The sequence below is a fragment of the Tympanuchus pallidicinctus genome, unplaced genomic scaffold, assembly GCF_026119805.1.
Source record: "Tympanuchus pallidicinctus isolate F22 unplaced genomic scaffold, pur_lepc_1.0 scaffold15, whole genome shotgun sequence".
Taxonomy (NCBI): Eukaryota; Metazoa; Chordata; class Aves; order Galliformes; family Phasianidae; genus Tympanuchus; species Tympanuchus pallidicinctus.
The window spans coordinates 24,058,729-24,082,209 of NW_026294669.1; the positions used below are offsets into that span (position 1 = coordinate 24,058,729).

Consider the following 23,481-nt stretch of genomic DNA (forward strand, 5'->3'; position numbering starts at 1 on the left):
TAAGGTTGAAGTGCACATTTAGAGGAGATCTCCACGTGTCACACCTTGCTCATAAACAGAGAGGGGCAGAGGGAGAACAGCCTTTATTCTCACTGTCAATCATTAACCCACAATCTGTGCTCAGCAACCAAGGCCGTACCTGTGCTAGGACCACATGTCAGCCTGCAACAGCTGGGAGAAGCAATGGTGTGGGCACTGCTGAAGAAACAGTGCCTTCCTTCCTCTGAGCTTCTTTCTCTGTGGAAAAAAAGGTGGTTTTTTTTTTTTTTCTTTTTCTTTTTTTCCGGTTCAGAGCATATTGGATGCACATTTGTGCACTTGCACACACAGTCCCACATCCATACTCCGGGCAGCCCTCTGTATGGTCTCATAGACTATTTCCCTGTGACTTACCCAGAAATCCTGTAGGCTGATGGAGGCATGCCAGGATTTGTTAAGCAGAGGAAGAACTGTTCCTGGGGCCACTGCAGCAGCCCCAGACTTAGCCCATGCTGCTCCTGCAGGACCAGCACAAACCTTCTCCTTGCTGGGGTCTGTGTGGCTCTGTCCAACCACATCCCACTTGGTCTGCAGCGTGGCTAGCCCAGCCTGCCTGCTGCACAGCTTCTCTCTAGGTATTATTGGTTATAAGGAAACAGCTTTTTACAATAAGGGCACAGGTTGCCCAGAGATGTGGCGGATGCCCTGACCCTGGAGGCTGGATGGGGCTCTGAGCCCCTGATGGAGTTGTAGGTGTCTCTATTCATTGCACAGGATTAGATCAGATGGTCTTTAACAGCTCATTCCAACTCCAATGTTTCTATGATTCTAGCACTGGTGTGTGGTTGTTATGCAGCACAGAACATGAGCTGCCTTTCCGAACGCAGGTTCAAGCTGGCAGGGCGTTCATTCATACTGCAGCAGCAGTCCCCATGTGCTGTGTGATGTCACGCTGTGGTTTTGAGGTATTTTTATACCGCTTTTTTTGTTGGTTTGTGGTGACTTTCAGTTGTATGGATTTCTGTGGGTAGATTGATCTGCTGTGACCGCAGCAGTGCCGGGCTGCCCCGTGTCAGGGTGAGGGCGCGCAGATTCAGTAGCACACACGGCATGGGGCCCTGCCCAGCACCACATGGAGCAGGGAAGGCAGGACGCAGGGCAAGCCGCGCTGTTGCTTTGCTGTATGCAAGGGACGGGGCTGCGGTTGCAAGGGGCTTAGTGTCTGTGCGCTGCTGCACAGGACAGAGCGGATATTGTACTGTGCTCTGCACCACAGCACGTGGGATGGATCGCGGCGGGTGAGGGCTGGGCGGCTCGTTCTGCTACTTCACACGGCGAGGACCGCACGGCCACGGGGTCACAGCACGTCCCTCCTTGGGTCACGCAGACAGACCATTAAGCCAACTCCCGGCTCCGCACCCAAAACCCAAAACCCAAACCCTACGCCCGAGAGCGTCGTTGAGACGCTGCTCGCTTTCGTGCTGCTGGGGCCGTGCCCACCGCCGTCCAGGTCGAAACGTAACCCGGCCCGACCCCCGGACGCAGCTGCACGCCGTTCCCTCGCATCGGGCCGCGCGCCGCGCCTCGCGCCGCCCCGGCCGCGTGCCGTGACCCCGTGCGCGTGCCCGGGCCCGCGCGGCGCTCGCGGCCGCATCCCGCGGGAAGCCGAGACCCCGCCGAGACCCCGCCGCGGCTCCTTCGCTCGCGGCCCGCCGCCGCGCCGCCCCGACCCGCGCCGAGCCCCGCCGCGAGGGGCCGCCCCGCCCGGCCCGGCTCGGCCCGCGCCTCCCCGGAGAGGAGCCGGGCGGGGAGGGGCGGGCACAGCGGCCCGCCGCGGCGGAAGGAGGCCTCCGGTCGCGGCCTCGCTCCCGGCACTGCCCGTGCGCGGCCCCGGGGCATCGCGCGCACCTGCCGGCCCGCCCCCGCCGCGGGGCCGGGGCCGCGCACCTGCCGGCGCTCCCGGGCCGCACCTGCGCCGCCCCCCGGGCCGGGCCGGGCCGCGTCTGTGGCGGGGCCGGCGGGGCATGGCGCGGCGCTGAGATGAAAGTGACCGTGTGCTTCGGGCGGACCGGGATCGTGGTGCCCTGTAAGGACGGGCAGCTCCGCGTGCGGGACCTGACCCAACAGGCCCTGCAGCGCTACCGCAAGGCCCAGGAGAAGGTGAGCACGGGGGGCGGGCCGCTGCCGGGGGCCGGGGCCGGGCGGGCGGTGGGGCGCCGCGACCGCGCGGGCCGGTGCCCGAGGGCTCATCGCATTCTCGCCCTGCGTGTTGACAAACAAACTCGGTACGGACGCGAACGGAACTCGCGCCGCTTCCATCCGACCCGTGCGGTCCCGCACCGGCTGCTCCACGCGTGCCGCGAGCGTCGGGAGGTGACCGCCGGCGTATGCGAGGAGTTCTCGGGTTGTGCCGAAGAACGGAGAAATAGCCTTCCCTTTGTGTCCCCCCCGGGCAGAGGCAGCTGCGGGGTTCCGCGCGGCGCTGGTGGGAGGCCTGGCACTGCGCGCGGGACCTGCCGGCCGCGGGCCCTCGTGAGGCCTGACACGGCTGCACCGGGCGCTGCTGAATGCCCCGGGCTGCTTTCTCCTCTGCCCGTCGCTGTGTGCTGGCCCCAGTATGGAACTGGGAGTAACGGTCTCGTTCTGCTTTGCAGTTTTATTCTGAGGGAAAGTTCTACTGATGTGTTAGATCCGTCGCCAGCAGCTGAGTACAGCTGATAGCAGTCACTGTCTGCAGTGCTTTCTGTGGCCTTAGCGTTTACAGCCTGACACGTTTTGTATAAAGATTTTCCAGTGAATGTTGTGTGTGTGCGCAATACCTGCAAAGCCTTGGTAGTGTTGTCATGCTCTTACGGCCAACTGTTGGTGCGATGTGCGCTGATGTGTGCCTCAAAGCTTGGAGATGAGCATCTCACCGCTGCTCAGGAATGGGGTTTGTCAGAAACCACCATTATGGTTGAGGTGAATGTGTAAATTTCAAGTTTGCTCTGAGCCCATGCCTGTGACATGCTTGGAGTTAGTGCCTTGACGACAGCTGAAAGGTGGCCTACAAAGCTTTTGTATAAATACATCACCACCCCTGTCCCCACAGCCTCTTCTTTTCTTCTTGTTGGTGTTCCTTGTTGTTGTTTGTTTTTAAGGGACAGCAGGATCTCTGCTTTTGTAGGCAAGGCCCTGCCTGTTCCAGAAGACTCAGCAGTTAGTGATAGGGGAAAAAGCCGAGCATCTCAGGGGATGTGCAGTGTAATGTATCTGAAGGTTTTGTATCCAGTCTGTTATTCAGGTGGTAGTTGTAGATGATGATTTTCATGCTCAGCAGTCATCTGTTATGTTCAGAGGATGTGAGGTCTGAAGCATACAGTCTCCTGAGTAGGACAGCCAGAAGCTGCAGTTCACACTTCAGACATCATTGGTTCCCTGTTCTGGGTTGTGGATGGGTGCAGTAGGTACAGGCCTGTGTGGTCAGAAATCACTGGTCGCATTGAGCAGTGGTCGTCTAGAACTTGCAGGAGGACTTGCAGAGAGGCAGGGAGGGGAGAAGCGGCCTGAGGGCTTAAGAAATACAGGATGTGTTTTAGTTCAAGTCAATAAAAGTTGGGTGGCTTATGTGCTCTCTCTCCCCCTTCTTCACTGGAAGCCTAAGCAGGTGTTTTCTGTTGCTTTTTTTTTTTTTTTTTGGCAGTGCTTTGATTAATTGCTCTGTATTCTACACAGTTTGCAGTGGAACTAGCCAAGAAGATAAGGAGATTGATTTTTGTCTTATCTCATCAAACATTATCTGGAGTTAGTGCTCTTTGCAGAGCTAAAATTTGGGGTTGGTTTGACAGTTTGTGCTCACTCCACAAACAGTTCATCTCATTGTCTTCTGCAATGTTTCCAGCTGGTGTGACAAGGAGGGGTGGGGTGCTCTGCTATTTTCTTTTTTTCCCCTACTTGTTCTATGTTTAAATTTTCAAAACTTAACATTTTTTTTGTTACTACAACATAAACTCAAAGAATGGGAGACCCAGAGAATTTAAGGATAATCAGCTGAGATCTGTTCAGTGGTGTGGGCGCACGAACAGGTTTGTGTGAAAGATAACAGAAGATTTGTTTTCCTTTTCAAAATATTTAGAGTGTTTGGAATGCTTCCTGTGGCAGAATACTGCTGTTGCTGTTGGCACTTGGTGAGCTTTATGTAATTTTTGAGCGTTAACAACTTTTAAAAAACAAAGTGGAAAATGTTATTGTTACAGTGCCTGAAGAATTTGGAGAAGGCAGGAAAATGGGAATAAGGAACATTGGAACATCCCTCATAGCTGCAGAGTGAAAAATGAAGAAGGTAGCTAGGATACAAGCGTTGGGAATTTTGTCTTTGTTTTGGTACTGTCGAATGCCCCAGAAATGGTGTGAGAGGCTTTGTGTTTCAAGGGTTCTTCTGGAAGCAGAATTTTGCTATTACACTGCAGTCATGCAATGGATTTCTCGTGTCTAGTAGAGGGGAAGATGTGAGATTAGAATATTAATTCACTTATATTGTAAGGTATTTGCATTTCTGTTTGTGATAGACTTTCAGTACTCGGCACCTCTTTACACTTGCATTGTGGAGACAACAAATAGCCAAGTCTTGCATTTCCATGAGACTTTTGGTAAATAGCTGAGTACTCAGCAACCAATGGCTTGTTGCAGCCTGCTGGGTTTTCTCAGCAAATTCCCTTTGATTTCTTGCTGAAATTATGTTGTGAGAGCTCAATTGCTGCCATTAACCAAAAAAAAAATACGGGATCTTTGTTGCAGCTGAAGAACCCAACTGATTATTTTTTGCTGTTTTGGATCTTAGTGTGATTTTTAAGGTAGTGCTGTAGTTCTGAATGGGCACATCTCTGATTCTGGAGAATATAACTCTCTGCTGGGACAGCATCAACTAAGAGAATGTTTGCTCTGGGGCTGCGTGATGTGAATTGGCTTGGATTTAAGAAAATATTTTGTTAATCATCTGCTTGTAGATAAGTTTTTCAATGAAGTGTCTCATCTCAGGAGGTAACTGTGTTTCAGTGCAGTGACGTGTGATGGGATCTGCAAGTTGGAATCTACTTCTGCTATTGGGAAGTATGTGTGCTCAGGCTTCCTGCTGGTAGCTGGATCCAGCAGCATTAATGATCCCTTGTCAGCCCAGCTCTCTGCTATTTCTGATAGCTTGGTATCCTGTGGTGCCTTGGGGGAGCACTTGCTAGTTACTCATGTTTAGGGTTCTTTGCTCAAGTGTTTCCATGTCTGTGGGCTTCCTGTTGGGAGGCTGATGTGGTCAAATATTAGTTGGACTGTCTTGAATGGGCTTGATGAACAGTTGTGTTGGGCATTAGAGTGTGTGTTTCCACTCAAGAGGCTGTGCAAAAGGCAGCAGTTGATTCTGTGATGGTGGTGGTAGCTTCAGTTGGCAGTCAGACTGAATGGGAAGCAGTAATAACAGTGTCTGAGTTGATTTGAGAATGACGTGTTTGTGAGTGGAGGAAAAAATGGCGAGTTGCTTAGATGGTATTGGCTGTCTTCCCAAGTTAGATGGATTGGAAGAGCTGCAGGTTGACTGTCTAGATCACATTCTCATTCTTGCTAAAAAAGAAAAATTAAAAATAGATCTTTCCCTTTCTCCTTATTCTTGTCTGCCCCACAACGTGATGGCTTTCTGCAATGATGAACTGCTGCTGTAAATCAGCTAGCAGGCAGACGGAGCTGTAGTTTTCTTCCTGCAGTTTCTCTGAAAATGCTGAGTGGGGGGAGAGGGAAATGGCAATTTGCTTGTACTCAGAACTCTATGCTTACAAAAATGTTTGCAGAAACAGAGCGTATTTCTTCAGAAGGTATCAGGTGTATGTGAGAACCTTCAGGTTTGTCTGCTGTGATAGCAGGCTAAAAAAGAACTCAACACGCTGCTTTTCCATCACAGTTGTGTGAGTTGATGGCAACTGACTCATGTCCAGGAAAGGAGTGCGTGTGAGCGGGAGGGGTAAAGAAGAGGAAGGAGGCGATTACTTCAAAATATTTTATATAACACTGCTACTGACTTAACCATGGTAGTGATACTTCATTTATACTGGAAATAACTTTGGAGTGATGGAAGAATGAGGGTTGGTTTGTTTGTTTGTTTTGGTAGGAGTTGTATCCTTAACTTGTAACTGTCATTGATTGTGCAGGAGATACTTTTGACAAATATTTTTGTCCTCAGCTGTTCCTGGATTCATTGTTGCAGTGTGGCTATGTGGTGTGTTTCTGTCCGTAGGCTGGTTTGCTGCTGGGGTTAGGGGGAGCTGCTGAAGTCTTGGAAGGGGATCAGGTGAAAGCAAGGGTAGGAGTTTCTCAGAGTTGGCTCAGTGTTCTCAGTGTGTCTTTGTGGCCACGGCAGTCAAAATGGCGTTTTCACAGAGCCTGCTATTAAAGTAGAACAGGCTGCCCAGGGGGGTTGTGGAGTCTCCTTCTCTGGAGATATTTGAGTCTCGCCTGGGCGCCTACCTGTGTGACCTGCTGTAGGGAACCTGCTTTGGCAGGGGGGTTGGTCTCGATGATCTCTAGAGGTCTCTTCCAACCCCTACAATTCTGTGATTCTGTGAAAGTAGGCTCTTTTCCTGGTTTAAATAATAGCAAAACAAAACCATTTCATAGTTTAAATAAGTTTCACAGTGTGTTTTTATGAGTATTTCTTAAGCGATGACTTCACAGGAAACCAGATGCACTTGAGCTGGAACTTACTTTATAAGTTATTTGTCTTAGACTGCTAATTTCACTTGCCCTCCAGATTTATAGGTTAAGAACTTGTGAGTTTAAGCATGGAAGAATAGGATTGCTATAGCTGTGATCAGTTGGCAAAGACGTAGAAGCTCTGTCCTTTGAGCTGTATAAATACTTAATGCTCTGAGCACTGTGCTGTGGGTTTATTGCTGCTGATGGTGGCTTTCTATTTAATTAAATTGTAAGGTGATTCTGAACCACTGAGAGTTAAAAGTGGCAGTGTTTTTTTATCAATTCTGCATAAAATGTTGTAGTCTGCTTCTGTACTGCTTTATAGCCATTAGTGTTGATGTAATGATTTTTTGGTAGATTTCCAATCTCCTTTTCTCTTTTGAACAGGTGTTTATAATCCAAACAAAAACTGCTGTTGGACTGAAAGTCAGACTTGTCATACAAAACATCTCATAAGACTTTGTGTACTTATGTAACTTGAAAAATAAATTGTTGGATGCCTTTGGGGTTTTTTTTTTTTTTGTTTGTTTGTTTTTTAAGAAGCAGACTGCTTCCAGTAACTTGTGCTTTTGGCTGAGCATGAAGTTAGCTGATGTTAATTTGTTTGAGGGCAGAAGCTTTGCTAACGAATAGAGCTGGGTAAAATTAGTGAAAATTCAGTAGGCGAAATGAGAGTAACTCCTCCTGGAAATAGTGCAGGTCAGGTGTCAGTCTGTGTGATAACACAGCTTTCATTTTTGTCTCCCAGATGGGATTTATCAAGTTCTGAGTACTATCAGTTGTTATCGCTTGAGAGACAGCAAAGATTTTGTACTAAGTGGGCGTTAAAGCAGCTGTGGATGGAAGCCATTGAAGTCCTCAGTACTGCCTGATTCCTGGTGCTCCTTGCCCATATGTGCACAAGCTCTAAGTAGTCTTCTAGGGAAGTGAAGAAGAAATTCAACCCCCAAACAGTGTTTTTCATATCTTTATTTCCAGCTGGGGAAGTACTGTGCAGTGTGACAGTTCTGACGTTACAAAAAATCCCTTCTGGCATGGGATGGCACTGAGAAATGCTTTTGCTTGCTGCATAAAATCCTATTTTAGTGTCTTTCTAAGTACTGGGAAATGGAGGGTTGTATTCTGTTGGTATTTTCTTAAAAACCCAAAGTTTTTGTTTTTTAATGGATGCAGTTCTTACCTTTGGGTTAATGCTGTGTGACTGCTTTCCTCCTTAGCTGCTCCGTATGGTCAGTTGGATTGCGCCACACCGCGCCATCGTGCATCCTGCTACTGAAGCAAGCAGATTTCCTCCCCCAGTGAACATGACATTCTTTAGGCTTTCCTAATAATGCTAATGTCATAACTGCAGCATTCCTAGGCATGAAGACCTATTGCTTCATTACTGAAAACTCCCTCCAGCTCCGTATTAAGATGCCTGCGTTCCATCCTTTGTGGCTGTGCTGATGCTTGAAGGGCTTGAGCAGTGTGTATTGTTGAGAACAGATTCTGCTTTGTGATTTTTGTATTTCGCTCTTGAATTTTGCTTAAGCATAAGGATATACCTACTGAATGTTGGGCACTGGCTGACCAGATGAGACAGGCTCCTGGGAATCATTTATTGACAGAAACAAGCTTCAAATACCACTGACCAGGCGGTGCCCTAAATACACTGTTAAACTGAAGATGCTCCTTCTCATGCAAATCTTAGTGAACTGACACAAGACCTTTGGGGAAGGACTGTGCAGTATGATAGGTAGTGTATCCCTTAATTAAAGTGTTCTCCTCGTATGTTGTTGTGGTAATTCTCTAATACTTACCGGTAATTTATTCCTTGTGCAATTTTACTCCAAAATTTTTCACGTGCAGCAAACTTTCTTTTGTACAAAATTACTGAATGCACTGGATAGGACTTTGGATCATTAGCCTTACTTTTAAAGAAGAAATATGTAAGACTTGTTTCTGTAAGTGGTTATTTCTTATGCGTAGTGATTTTGCTATAGATACCTCCATTAAGTGAACCATTGCGATGTTTCAATCTGTCATCAAAGTCTGCCTTAATATCTAGTGCAAATGTGTAATTTCTGTGCTGCCAGTATCTCCATGCAGAGCTCACATCTTTGCTTTGTTGTGGCAGGTGCTGTGACCCTGCTCCAGTGCTCAGGTTTGCTCCTGGTGATACTCCTGCACTGGGTGGTTCAGGCACATCATCCTCTGGGTTCGTGGATGTGTGCTGGCAGCAGCTACTGCCACAGTGAGGCCTCTTTGCTGCTCTTCTTCACTGATTAGTCTGCTATGAAAAAGAACACCACAGAGCTCTTGAATGAAGCCCATTCCTCCAGGCTGAAATAAGGATGATCCTTTCGGTATGAATGGCAGATAGGCAGGAAGATGAATGACTGCAGTCCAGCAGAGGCTGGTACGTGGGATCTCAAGGTTCGTGTGATGGGTGGAGGTGAGCAGCTGGATAGCTGGACTTCGTTTTTTTTCTGGCTTAGGATTCTCCTTTAAAGATGGGGTTCTGTGGTCCAAATGGTTTTGCAGTACAGCACAAGTGATCATGCTGAATCTCACCTGTACATTTCTTTGAACCTTCTGATTTTAAGTTAATTTTCATGTCTTGTGTTCAGTGCTTTAATTACTTCTTTAAAGAAGTTTACTTATCGATTATTTTCCTTTGTCTTGAACTGTGAATTAGTCCAGATTAAAGCCTGTATGGAAACCAAAGTGATACAGCAGGCTTTTGTTTTGTTTTTTGGCTCCCTGAAGCCTCGAAAGGGCTTGCATTGGAAAAAAAATTAAAAAAATAACAAAATCAGTGACTGTTTAAGCCCAAAGGAAAGAGATGAAGACATTATTCCAACAGTCAGATGTGAACTCTTCTTGAAAATGCAGTTTAACTCCAAACTGCTCATCTTCAGCTAAGAAGTTGTTAACTCTAATAATGATTTTTGCTAACATATAATTTTTTCTAATAAAATAAATGCCCGTTGGTTGTCAGCAGTCTATTGGATCATTTTTACAAGCTTTTTAAAATTTTTCTGACTTTAGGAAATATCTGGTCTATTTTAGCTTGCCAAAAATATGGCCTACTTTACTTTGACTGATTAACTTCAGCTGTTTTTTCTTTGGGATACTCACTGTGCTGAGATTTTCTTTGCAGAAATTGTCTTTATATCCTCTGCTAGATCCAACCCCTCAGCTTCCAGTTCTGTAGCACAGTATACTGTGTCAGATGCTCTAGCATGGTTCTCAGAAGTTGGGTACTACATTCATTCAGTCAGTTCCTAGTGGTTCCTTTATTAAAGAAATATTACAGCATTTTCTAGCTGATATTGGCAACTTGGCTGTCTTTCTTTGCTTCTGGTACCTCAACCTTTGGCCAAAGAATGGAAGAGTAGAAAAGAACTGAATCTACCCAGGTTTATATGGGAAAGACTTGCTGAGATATTTAGAGACTAAAGGGAGTTAATGTCCTCAGCTCCCCCAGAATGATGCTCATGCAAAAAAAAAAAAAAAAAAAGAGCTGCTGCCAATTCACAATTAATTTTCCTCTGCTGCTTGTACCAAATGTGTTCTGAACAACTGTTTGAAGAGTTTCTGGCATTATAATGTGCAAAAAGAAAACTCCTTAAAGAGCTGGAAATCTGAAATGGTTACATTGGATGAGAAAAAGAGGAATGTTCATTGATGTGTTGACGTTGTGCACAGAGAGCAGCTTGGTGCAGCACGGTTGTGAGGCAAGGTTTGCTTATGTGTCTGTGGAAAAAGCTAGGGGGAAAGGTAGTTGTGAGGCTGGAAAAAGTAGCATTATGGATGATCGGTGACAACTCTGTGTTAGGCAAGAAGATTAGCACTTGAAAACCCAATGAAGTGTTCTGTATGAATGTTTTCGGGAGTAATTTTTTGGGTAATTTGACCTGAAAGACTCCAATAGGAACTGCTCCGCTAGCTTTCCAGATAGCAGAAGGAAGAATTAATTTTTGCTCAAAATACCCAGCATAGCTCAGAAATGCTCGAAAGAACACTCGTGGCCTGTGCATTTCAAGTACATTGCTTCTGAGGTTTTTTTTTTTTCCTGTACAATTACTGTTGCATTCAATCCTATTTTTCTTTTTCTTTTTTTTTTTTTTTTTTCCCCTATTTTTGAGCCTGCCAGAAGAGCAAAATCAGTCAGAGCTGTTACTCTTTTTGTTTACTTGCACCTGAAGCAAGGTGGGTGAGATGGGAGTAGGCCAGTGTCATCGCTGTAATCTGTGAGGCAGGGAAAATGGTGGCTTGGAGCATCTTCCATCCAAATAGGATTAGTGTTTTGGGGAAGTAGTTGCAACAAGGCAGAACCTGAAGGGTGTAGGTAATTTGCTTTTGTATGTATGGTGTACTTTTTTTTTTCTTTTTAATTGCATCCTTCGCACAGCATTGAAAAATGTAGCACTGAAGTTGGACTTCTCTTGTTGTCTGGGGCTCTGCTATCTTGCAAGGTGCTTCTTATTGTTTTCTTCCAGCAACTTTTAACTCTGCTGTTTAACTCGGAGTATAGACTGAATACCTACTTTGGTTATATAGATTTTAATACATGTGAATATTATGTATGTTGCCAGTGTATGCTTTCTTGTCTGGAAGAATGCCATATTTTCACACTGTCGTAGTTTTATTAAACACCTGGTATTTAAAGGGATGAGAAAGGCACTAGGTAGGTCTGTTTGGGTAACGTCAGATGTTTCAAATGTGACATACATCTGGCAGTATGCACACATTGTTTATCTTGGTATGACAGAACCATCTTTTGAATTCAGAGGAAGTGGAGAAGCCTGGCTTATTGTTCATATTGCAGTTTATTAATGGCTATAGATATGAAAAGAGCATCTTGCTAAATGGAAGTCTCGGTCAACCTCTGACTCTTGTCTTAAAGGTTTGAGAATAGACAATATGAAAAAATCCCAGCTTCTTTCCAGATGGCTGAATGCTTGATGTGTCTTTATGTTTAGCTGTCATTCAAATGTGAATGCTGTGGTGATTATAAGTGTCTTCCATTTTTCTGGTTTGAAATGAACCCTTTTATGCATTGTGTGCTTAGAGATTAACTGTTTGGCGTATCAGTGGGGATTTCAGAGCAATAAAACCCAACTTGATAGTATAGCAGAATCCAGGATGTAGTGTTGCTAGCTGCAGGTCTCAGCTTTGAAATAGACTGTAGTGCATTACTTGCATTCTTTAAGTGTTGTTTCAGAACTGAAACTTCTCGTGCACTGTAAGGGGGAAGAATGAGAACAAGGGAAGGAATTTATTTAAACTGGGAAGGAAAATAAAAACTGGATTTTGTTAAGCTGTGAATGTGAAGTACGATTCTTACATAATAGTTTTAGACAAATGTAATTTAATATTCAAAGATGCAGGCTACAATTTGATGATTTAATTGTTAAATACTCTTGTAGTCTTGCTGAAGATGAATGAATTTTCAGGGTTTGTTTTTTTGTTGTTGTTGTTTTTATGTTTTGGAGCCTAACTTTGTTAAGGGAATATATAGTGTAAAAGAGACTTTTGATAATGCGGCCAGAACTGTTGCAGGTTTTATGGAAGGCCAAGTCACAAACCTTAAGAGACCAATATACCAGCAAATTCTGACGTTATTGGGTTATTTGTTTTTCTTTTCTCTTTAAGCACAAGGACTATTTCCTTACCTGCTAGCCTCTTTTAAATGAGAATTGACTGCTTTGTATGTGTCCTTCCTTTTTTCGAGGCTCTGGTGTATAGTAATAGAATTACCACTTAGTAGAAGTAGGTCCAATTACTTTGCTGTAAAGCCTTCACACCTAACAGTGAGCACAGCGCGTTGTGGCTGAACCTGTCAGTTGTGGGCTCTCTACCAATGTCTACGTGTGAGCTGGGAAAATGGGATATAATAGTCTCTGTTAATGAGAAGGTGATGTTACACTGCAAGTACTGCTGTCAGTAGATACTTGTGATAAAGCATTCCTCTCACTTGGTCAGCTATGAGCATTTTTGTGAAAAAAATGCCTACATTATGCTCTGTTTGCTGTAGACTCTTCAGTATATTTTTCATTAATTTCCCAGGGAGATATTTCTGCAGATGCTTGAGCATGGCATATGTGGAGTTAGGGCTCCTTAACTGTACTCATATACACTGAAAGAATAAGCAAGTTAGCTGGTGGAAAAGTACATCGGGCTGATCTGTCTGGGTGGTGAATGGCATCAAACTGCATATAAAAGAAGGCTGTGATGGTGTCTTCTTACTGTTGTAATGTATATGCAAATAGAGCATTTAGTCAACTTTCATACTGACTGTTGTGTGAAGTTTCTCCTCACAGGGCTGTGCTGTAGCTGTGAAAAGAATGCTGCTAGGTGCACATCCCTCTTTCTAGATCTGGAAAGACCACCCTGCTCAGGAGGTTGGAGGAAGCTGCCCCGGATCAGTGACTGGGATGTGTGTCATTCTTCGGGTTGGAGCGGAAAGTGTTTTTGTTAGTGTGGAAGAGGTCTTCTCTGTCCTTGCAAATCTCCAAAACTTTTCCATCCCTAGGCCTTTGTGATTCTGTTTCCCTGAAGGTATTTGGAGGAGAGGGAGGAAGACGCCTTTTTGCACTTCCTGTTAAGGGAGAGGAAACCACTTTTGCACACCAGTGGTATTGAGCTTCTATGACAGAATGAATAACCTCACTCTCTTCTTTGTTGTCTTTGAACTAGCCAATATCCACTTCATTTTTATGACATAAATTCTTGATGAGGTATTAATTCTGGGATGTTCTGTGTTTCAGTCAAGTGAAGCTGGAAGTTGACATCAAGAAGTAGAGGATTATCTTTGGGTTTTGCCCGACTCCAATGCTTACTTCTGCCAATGCAGTTAAGAGGTCATTTGGTCTATTCACAGTGTGTCTGTTCTGCATCCAATTGCCGGAACCAGTACAGCTGCCTAATCTTCATGGAATTTGGCAGTGCTTGCTGGCTTTTTGTGCCTTGAGAACGTTCTTAACTCAATATTTTTTGCTGCTGAGGAGTACAGCCTGATTAATTTAGTATTTCACGTGAGAACCAACTGCCATGTATCAGCTTCGTCTGGTCCAGACCTTGCTCCGACACTTGAGTGGCTGAGGATGCTTTATTTTTGTCCCAGAACAACTTGTTCTAAATTCATCTATTTTTCCCATTCCTTTTCTTTTTTCTTTCCATGGTAATGCAGCAATGAACTTCTGCCTCAAAGGCACTCAGCTTGCATCTCCAAATACTTACAGTGCTTTTGGTTTTGAAACCTACCCTGTGTGTCTTAGCACATTTCCAGCACAGGACCTAAATTTGGCCCTAAAGGTTGTGTTTTTGGGGCATGAAGGTGAATCAGGCCCTAGATCATGCTCCCCAGTGCCTGTTTTGTGCAGAGGTTAGGGTTGTGGTGCTGCACTGCTGCTTTTTGTGAAATCCTTGCATAAGTTTGAAGGAAAAAAAAAAATATATCCTCTCTCTCAAAGAAGAATCTGTTATGGCTCTCCATGTGGAATTAAGGATACACTTCTGTAATTTACTGCTGGCTTTTTCCCTTACTTGAGCTTTGTCTAAAGCTCAGTGTATATGATACAGTGTTAGAGGATGTAATCATACCTGATCTGTATTGTCTCACTGGCATTTGTATTCTGTGCTGTGGGGATTGGAGTCTGCTGTTGCTCAGTCACACATTAGGAACTCTGAGGGCTCCTGATAAGCGGTCCTGGGACAGCTGCGAATGCATTAATCACTTCAACAAAGGAAAGCCAAACAGTTGTAAATAAAATAATCTCAGATAGTATCTAGATGCAGGACTGAAGTGGTGTCTGCTCTCTTTGTAGCTGCTGAGCGCTTCATCACTTTTTGTTCAGGATCTGGCATATTTCAGTGTAGAGTTAGCAACAAGCTGAGCTGTATGAATTTACAGCCAGCCCTGAGGTTTTGCTGTCTATAGGTGTGTTGAATGCTTTGAACTAAAATTCTCAACTAACTTGACATTAGTTTATAAAGAAAAATCTGTTTGCATTTCTTAATTACATTCTCCCAGATTGTCTTTAATTCAAAGTCTGGCATACCAAGCACTTCAGTTTCAGCTGGGGCTATTTTGCCATAGTTGTTACAGCTGCAGCCTTTGTGGACCTCTTTTTCTAAACATATATATCCAGAGAGCTTTGTCTGTTTTTGTTCTGCAGGCTTGTTCTTCACTGAAATACACTTCCTAAGTGTTTGATGTTGGAGTGCAGTGGAAGGGTGTGAGTTATGTGACCCCTCAGCCCTGTAACGTTGTCTTTACGTTGTATTGTATTCAGTAACGTTCAGGTAGTGGGACATTCTTAGTGATTAGTTCTTATTCAGATTCAGTATCAAATCAGAATGCTCTTACTGTTGAAGGGTTCTAAATTGGAATTTAACCAATCATCTGTTGGTTTTGGGAACTCTGTAGTAATGTTCCCATGAAACAGAAACCCCACCTCTGGTATGAGTGGTGAAGGGGCCCCGCTGCTGGTGGTTGGCCAAAATGCTGAGCAGGGGACTCATGAGGCTTGGTTGGGGATGCTTGTGAGATGCAAACAGGCAACTGCTGGGTTGCTCTACGTTCGAGGCTGCCACCCTCCTTATCTCGTTTGCAGTCAGCTTTCCTGCTGTGATTTGTGAGTGTTGGGTGCTGCATCACCTAGCCTATTGTGCTCATAGAAATCATCAGCTACTTATGTGCTGGGATGTAATAGATCACATGGCAATATATGTACAATATAAAATGATTAAATGGTAGAACATTCTCTCTCTCTCTCTTTCTCATTGGCATTAACTGAAAATTGTCCCCTTCATGAGAAAGTATATTGTGATTGCAAGTTCTTAATCTCTATTTTAAAGCTGTCTCAATGGCAGAAAGCACCATAGCCACACTCCATTGTTTGCCTTCAGACTTTGACCTGGTACTCATTCTATCTCTGTGCTTGTGGAGCAGCTTTAAAGCGACTAAAGTGACTTCCTTTTTTTTTTCTTTTTATACCTCCTTTTTCATGCTGTGTTTTGCTGGAATCAAATTGCCCTAGTGAAACATTAATGTAGAGGTGCTTCTAAAATGCCAGCCTGAGAAATAACCTGGGAAATAATAATGGAGACTTTCTGACTCTTTCCCTTACTTCTGCATTTTTTCAGTATGTCCTATCTTTTTCATATTCGAATTAAAAAACTTCAGGTTAGAGATCGTGTTCTGCTAAAGACAGGTAACAGCACTGTACAGTGATGAACTGTGAGATCAGTAGGTGGTGGTCTTTTATGATGGACCAGCACAAACGTGCTTAAACTTGTTAGTATTCTTTCACTCATTAAGACTGAGATATGCTATATCAGCATCAACATTTGTAAAGTAAGTTGCTTAGTTCTCAGGAAGGTAGACACTTCACTATCTACATTCCAGGGTGTGGGAAAGGAATCAAGATGGTCCTCCCGAGTTTTTGATATATTAACTATGTTTTTATCTGTGTATTTCAATAATAAAGCGAATTGGAGTATTTTAGAGCAATTGATCTTTCACTTGAATGTTTACTCTTGACTGAAACAAATGCATAGAAGAATTACTGAATTTATTTTAGATGTGAGCACTGAAGGCACTGTGTATGGTGACAACAGTTCAGATTCTGTGACAACACAAACATTAAATCCACTTTTTAAATTTGTCACTTCTACCTACATTGTGCATGTGCATTCATGTGACCTGGCTTTAATTTATCTTTTGGTAAATATTTGCATAGTAATTTCTAAAGTGTTCTCCCACATATAAAGGAAGTGATGATGAACAGCTTTTAAGTGGCTTGATGTTGAACACAGACATGACTTGCAGCCTTAAGGTAAAATGCACATTACTGTAACTGTCTAATATTCATGTAGGAAGTGCTGGTGTGCATTGTACCAAGTGACTCGTTCATGTTTTTCCTTTAAATATTTAGATGATGTTTATGTTGTGTACCTTAATTAACATTTTGTATGGAGGTTACATGCAGCATAGTAACATTCCTTCCCATTCATGTCATGGAGAGTGTGCAGGAGTAGATATACAGCAGATATGTGGATTTGAAGCCAGCTGCCTTCTTAGTAGCTGGTTTCTTTGCTCTCCCTACTTTATGCAGAGCGTACATACACTGAGTACTGCAGTTATGGAAGGCAGTGCAAAGCAGGTAGGAGATACAAAAAAACTGCATTTGCAGAAGAAATGTCTGGCAGCGTGTAATAAACTGTGCACGGATTGCCCTTTCCTGTGGAAGAAAGGGCCTCTGTGCGTGCAGAACGTTTGTGATCGAAGCTGGTTAACGAGGTGAGCTTAAGGTCTGGTTTTGTTGGCACCGGGAGCTTAAGTCCTCATTTAGATTTATTAATCTGGACAGTGTTCTGGGGGGCTGTGCACTGTCCTCTGGCTTTCAAGTCTCTTTGGACTGGGTGAGGGTTGTGCTGCTCAGAGGAATTATGTGCAACTGCACAGAGGCTGTGTGCTAACTTGCTCCATCGAGCCTATCTACAAGTAGTTATTATTTGCGTCATCAAACTCCATAAGGATAAGCTCTCTCTGCCTGCACTAGTAGCTGTTTTCTCACTTTCAGGGATGAAGTGCTGGCTAAGCTTAAAGAAGTACTGATGTGGAGCCGGGTTGTGAAGGGCGGCTGGGCAGTGCTGCGTTCTGGTGGCTGCTGTCTCTGGCAGACCCTGAGCCCAGAGCTGAGGTGGCTGTGTGGTGTCCGGGTCGGAGTGTGGGGGAACAGCACCTAGCTGGGAAGTGCTCTTCTGCTAAAGGAACCGCGTGCATCTTGTTCTGCGTTAGTTCTCGCATTCTAGTGTGATTTGTTGTTCCTTTCCATTAAAGTGGTTCCTGAAGCTGCTAGTTGCTCCAACATTGGTGAGGAGCGACGTCTCCTCTGTCGCAGACTAATCTAGACTTCACTTTCTCTTCACGTGGCCTTTAACAAAAGCACTAAATTGCTGTATTTGTTGTGGCCCACAGTAAAAGGAAGATTGGGATTTCATTAAGCTCGATGGAATTTAGGGTGGCCCTTTGTCTTGAGCTTGTTTCCTGCCAACTTGCTGCATTCTACTAGGACAATGCAGCTTTTACACTTCTCTTTTTTCCTTTGTTTCTCTTTCAAAGACACATCTGGGTTGGTACAGCCACAGAATCCCAAATAGAAGCAAACACTGAAAATGAAACGTTCCAATCAGCTCTCTGTTTTTTTTTTTTTTTCTTTCACATCAGCTCTATTCTGTGTATGGGACTCTTGAATGGCATAATACTTACAACAGGTTGTAGTGTATTTTGAGGCAGAAATAAAACTCACTCCTCTTAGACAAACTTCTGTTGCTAACAAGTATGCTGGTTCAGTATTAATATCTCTGAACACCTTTTGTGACTGCATTAGTTAAAAGGTTCAGGAGGAATGTCTGCAGCTATTGGTATACATTCTAATTTGAGAGAAACTTCTAGCATAGTGGGTTTATTGGTAGGGTCAAGTGGCACTCACAAGGTTTGAGCATGAAGTAAATTGTTGGATTTAAGTTAACATGCATGCTCATTGCACAGAGATACATTTTCTCTCTACCTTTTGATCTTAGGTATTTAGTGGGTACAGAAAAATAATTAAATCACGAGCTTTAAAGTAGAGTGTTAAGCTGCAATATTTGATTGTGTCATCACTTTGCAGGGATGAGAACGTGCTATTAAAACCTAGAGTTTTGAATGCTTGATACCTAGAATTAAAAACAAACAACAAAACAGAACAACACCAAAATATCTTGCTGCTTAATAAATGAGTGGTTTCAGTGCAAAATGAAATAACTGCAGTTAAGGGTAAATTTTAGATAAAATAGGGATGTTCTGTGTGTTGTGTCAGGTGGCTGTCATCCAGCCACATGAATACCTAACCCTCCAACTAGCATGGGGAGTAAAAGGGTTGTGGGTTAGCCCTGGTAGGCAGCTGAGCCTCACAAAGCCACTCTCTCATTCCCCCTGATGGGATTGCAAAGAGGAGTGGAAAGGTAGAAGTGAGAAAACGGCTTTGAGGTTAGTGGAACAGGCATAGCAACAGCTGCGTGTGTGGCTGAACAGCCCTTCTGTTCTCCTTATTTCTCCCAGCATTATTTTGCTGGGTGCCATGGCTCGTGCCATGGAATACCCCTTCATTCCACTGGGGTCAGCTGTCCTGACCGTTCCCTCTGACCCTTCACTGGCAGGGCAGCATAAGCAGCTGAAAAGAACTTGGTACCATGTAAGCACTATCCAATAGCTAAGTATTTAATTTAGAAGTCCAAGTGTGTAAGGCAATGTAAATGTACATTCTAAAACTTTTTTGCATATTTTATGGGTAGTCTTATGTCTGCAGTTTTAATTTCCTCTTTTTTCAGTAATTTTTTATTTTAGGAGAAGCTCCATGCACCTTGGTGGCAAAGAGGTGGGATACAGAGCTGTTTTGTCTGTTGGCAATAAAAACTTGTGAGGTTATGTTGAGAAAACTTGTTCTCTCTTACAGGATCCAACTTACTGGGTGAATATTCACCACCTGGAGTATACAGATGGAGGAATCCTGGACCCTGACGATGTGCTGGCAGATGTTGTGGAAGACAAAGATAAGGTAGAGCTTGAATGAAAACACTACCTTTGCTGTTTTTGCTGTGTCTTTTCAAATAACTAATGCTACATTCTAATTTCTTGGCTCTGTGGCAAATGAGGTGTGTGTTGAATATTCTTAAATGAAACACATCTGCCTGTAGGTGTTGTAGCTCTCCAATCTGGGGACCAGAGGTGGAAAGCATGACCATAGCCGTGAAGATAATCAGAGAAGCCTGGCAGCTGATGTAGAACTTAAAAACTTTTTCAAGCAGTTTTGTTTTTCCTCTTATTATATGAAAATATTGGTGAAGGAATGAGAATGACATCTTTTTTTTTAATGCTACTTAAAATGTCTTTGATCTTCTTCTCTGCTTAGAATTAAGTTTTTTAAAGAGTCATTCAAATGTTGTGGTTGAATGTGTGACAAAATAAACGGACAAACCCTATGATGACTATAACAGCTGTCCCAAATGTGTTGCATTTCAGGAGGAGTTTCTGTGATTTGTTAATGAAAATTTAAGTAGACTAGTTATTAAATCTCACAAGCTATAACATCTGTAACATGAGATTCAAATGAGACAGGTGTCCTTTCTAGGTAAAGGAATAGATGCAAACAAGTCCCTTGTAATGTTATTATAATTATCAGAAAAAATTAGCTTGAGAAACTGGTGACTTATATTCACTCCCCTCTCTGCTGTAATAATTTATAACACTTAGCTGTTTTATTGTTGTAAAAAAAAAAAAAAAAAAAAAAATCAGAGGGAACAAATATCTAGTGACTTGAAACTGAAGATCTAAATGTAGTATATGTTTATAGCTTCGAACAACTAGTTTTGTCTACATAAGTTGCCATATGCTTGGTGAGCTCAAAAATAATTCTGCAGACAAATGCTAGTTCTGCCTGCTGTTGGTTGTACAATGATTTAATAAAAGTTGCATCATTTTGCTTACAGTTAGTGGGAGACAGTTTCTCAGTACCTTGGACTGTCTAAGAGGTACTTAGTGACATTTAATGAGCATTTCTTAGAAGCAGTGAAGCTGTGGTGATGGTGCTTTTTCATGTCCAATTAGTATTTCTTGTTTGACCATATTAATTGAAAGCATGCTTAAAACATCATGCAGCCTTCTTTCTGGTGGTGTTTGGAGGCTAATGCCTGCTCTCTGAGGATTAACACTGCTATATAAGGTATAAGATGTCATAAAATCAAGTAATCGCAGTTAAGGGAAATAGCTTACTGATGTCATCAGTCAATAAAAAAAATAACACATCTACCCAGGATTTCCTCTGTTTGAAATACAGACACACGTTCATGCAAATGTGAGCAGTAGTTTGCAGGATATTTGATCCATCATCCAATTTTCTACTTGTTCCCAAAGCTGTACTGTTCTTTATCAGTGGGAATCGCTGTGGCTGAGAATGTGTTGCTGATGAAATTTCTGGTTCACATTACAGGTTCTTGCATGTTCTGTTATGAAAGTGCCAGGTGGGATTCTATGGTTTTGAGGCGGCATTTTGAAAGGAGCCCAAGAAAGCAGGATGTTATTCAGTGGGGCACTCTGAGGTGGTTTAGGAATGCGGCAAATGTCTCGATTTCCCTTCCAGTGATGCCTCAATTACACGAGGTGCACAAAAGGAAGATACATGCAGCTGTGGCTCGAGGTGATGCTTTTTGTGGCTGTTGTCTTTTCTTCAGAAGGCCTTGGTGAACTGGTGATATGTAAGACTTGTTGAACAGCAGCAGCTGCAGTGACATATATGTGTTTTTAAACTAGAGAAGAAACATGGAATCACATAACTAGACTGCTGGTTGAGGGGTCAAAATATTATTTTGAGTGGAATTGGGCCATGGCATCTCCAGAATATTGGAGCTGTTGGCATACAGAAACCTGTAGGCTTGTAGTATGATCTCATAAAGAAGAATGAGCCCTATAAAAAGGGCTACAAATATACTTTTTAATAGTTTTATTGTGCCCTATTAACCTTTGAGCCTTGGCCTATTCCAGCTGAATATATTGGCTAGAGGACCTTAAAGCTTTGCAAAAAATGAGTGGAGGTATTGAGATCTAAGAGAATTGATATCTAATTTGGTGTGTAAAGTCCCTAAATAGGTGAAATGATCCTTGGTAGGTATATTTATGTGCTGATTCCCTTTGGTGAGGGCTGTCTGTTGGGGTGATAAATGAATGGGCCGCAGCTTTGTTGCTCTCTTGTCCTTGTCATCCTTTCCTGTGTATGCAAGGCACTAATGCAGTCTCACAAAATCAGTCATTCTATACATAAAATAAGCATTAACTTAACCTCTGTGCCTTTAAACAAAATTGTTTGGCATTGCTGCCTATCAAGCGCCTTTATAATGCCAGAGTGAACTAACAGGTTCATTTTCCTTGAGCATTAATCCTCTCTAGATCATGGTTTGATGGCAGTAAATTAGCACTGTTTTTGTGAAGCAAAATGCACTCGGTAATCTATTGGAATTCTTTCACTGTAGCAACAAAACAGGGAACCAGGGAGAGCTGTCAGATGTAATTTCTTTTGAGTTTCCCAGGTTCTTGACTGTCTTTACCAACAGGAGGCTGAGGAGGCACAGCTACTGGCAAGGAGAGCAGCCAAGCGCTGCCATGGGTCCGTACTGGTGGGGGCCACGGAGGGCAGGGTGAGGGGCTCTGGGTGCCTGTGGCTTCGTTGGGAAGGAGCTCTTCCTGACTTCCTGCCTTCCTCTTGATCTCACAATTAATTAAAAGCTGGATGACAGGCAGCACTGTAGAAGGAGTTAATAGCAGCTAGCTGCCTGGTATGCATGCTAGAGCAGGTAACTTCTATGTGCATATAAACCAAACCTTATTTAGTATTATAAGCGAATGATTGGGCAATTCTTTACCCTGTTCTCGCTGTTACTGCCATAGCAATAATGCATGGTCTGAATGGGGTGTCAAAGCAAGCCTTGAATAGTTTTAGAATAATTTTGTTTTCACTGAGTCGACTAGCCAAGTTGTTTATGTCCTGGTTACTCTGAATGATAGATGAACTCAAAAAATCTAATTTTGTCTTTTGAATTAAAAAAAGAGGCTGTTTAAATTGTCTGGTTTTAATGAGCTGAAGCTGTAAACGGGGTCTTTTTTTTTTTTTTTTTTTGTATGTTATTTAGACAGATCTCTTGCTTGAAATGAGTTTTTTTATTTGAGGAAAAAATGCCACAGGAGAAGTTCTGTTATACCAAAAGCGAAGACTAAATGTTTCCCTCGGTATCACTGTGTAGAGTTTGGCTCTTCTTAGTTGTATAAATGTAATGCGCCCATCTAGATTTCCCTCCATTTTATATGGAGTCATATTTTCAAATGTGCATAAACACACAAAAGGATGTAGTGAAGCTATGTGTTAATAAGCTAAAATTTTGCTTAGTTTATGGGAGAAGAACTGCCGGTAACTTTCAAGAGCAGAATAGTCCCCTATATGAAAAGTGTATTTTTCCTATGAAGTTTTCTGTCAAGAGCAGTTCGCATCTTGATGGAACTAAAGACAGAACAGGCTTTCTGGTATGCTGCAATCAGCAGAGCCCTTCTTGTGGTGGCCTTCTGTCAAGTGCTCATTTGCTTTACCTTGGCAAGGCTCCCTGTGCAAGCATGAGTAACGCTGACAGAAGTGCAGTACTGCAGTGTCTGCCACTCAACCAGCAAAGCCCGTAAACTTACGCTGGAGGACGCTGCTCTGTGATCAGTGCTGCTGGCAGGTCACTAGTCAGCCTTGAGGATGCTGCGGTATGGCCTTCCTGCAGCCTTGTTTGTTAGAAAGTCCATTGCCTTGTTTGTTTGTTTGTTTGTTTTTTAAGGGGCTGAAGAAAAAGGGTATGTGATGATTTTGATTAGTGTTGCGCTGATACTAAAATATCTAGTGTGCAGTGTAATCTTGGAGGATGCTAAGTCACTTCTTAACCCTTAGTTTAGCCAGGGTTGTTTCTGAGTGACTCTAGCCTCAGTGAAAAGTTGAAAGCATGATCATATTGTGGATGGAGCTTGGTTTGGAGAAGTTGCTTCAGCAAAACTACAGGAAGCTTGGCTTCAGAATGTAGACTCCTAGGCTAGATGTAACTGTACAAAGGAAAGGTCTCTTCAAGCACCTCGGACGTGTTTTCTTGTAGCAGCTTCTGGACTTGCTGTTGTTTCCAGGTAGGCTAGTCACTAAGTGCTCTGTGGTTGCTGTGCTTGCACTGCATTCATTC

General features: G+C 43.4%; 1 protein-coding gene and 1 long non-coding RNA gene across 6 annotated transcripts in view; one reads left to right on the forward strand and one right to left on the reverse strand.

The window, feature by feature from the left end:
- The window catches only part of LOC128076716 (uncharacterized), a 496,481-nt gene that overhangs the window by 461,414 nt on the left and 11,586 nt on the right, over positions 1-23,481 (reverse strand). The gene's annotated exons all lie outside the window — the stretch shown is intronic.
- The window catches only part of PARD3B (par-3 family cell polarity regulator beta), a 753,023-nt gene that overhangs the window by 379,424 nt on the left and 350,118 nt on the right, over positions 1-23,481 (forward strand). For 2 of the 5 annotated variants that reach the window (XM_052674688.1, XM_052674689.1), the window contains exons 1-2: positions 1,968-2,139; positions 19,185-19,286. The exons of 1 other annotated variant lie outside the window; for it this stretch is intronic. In XM_052674688.1, coding sequence (XP_052530648.1) covers positions 2,020-2,139; positions 19,185-19,286 — 222 coding nt within the window. In that variant the 5' untranslated portion in view covers positions 1,968-2,019. Of the gene's footprint in view, positions 1-1,966; positions 2,140-19,184; positions 19,287-23,481 lie in introns of those variants that run through there. 2 more of the 5 variants (XM_052674692.1, XM_052674685.1) reach the window with 2 other exon arrangements.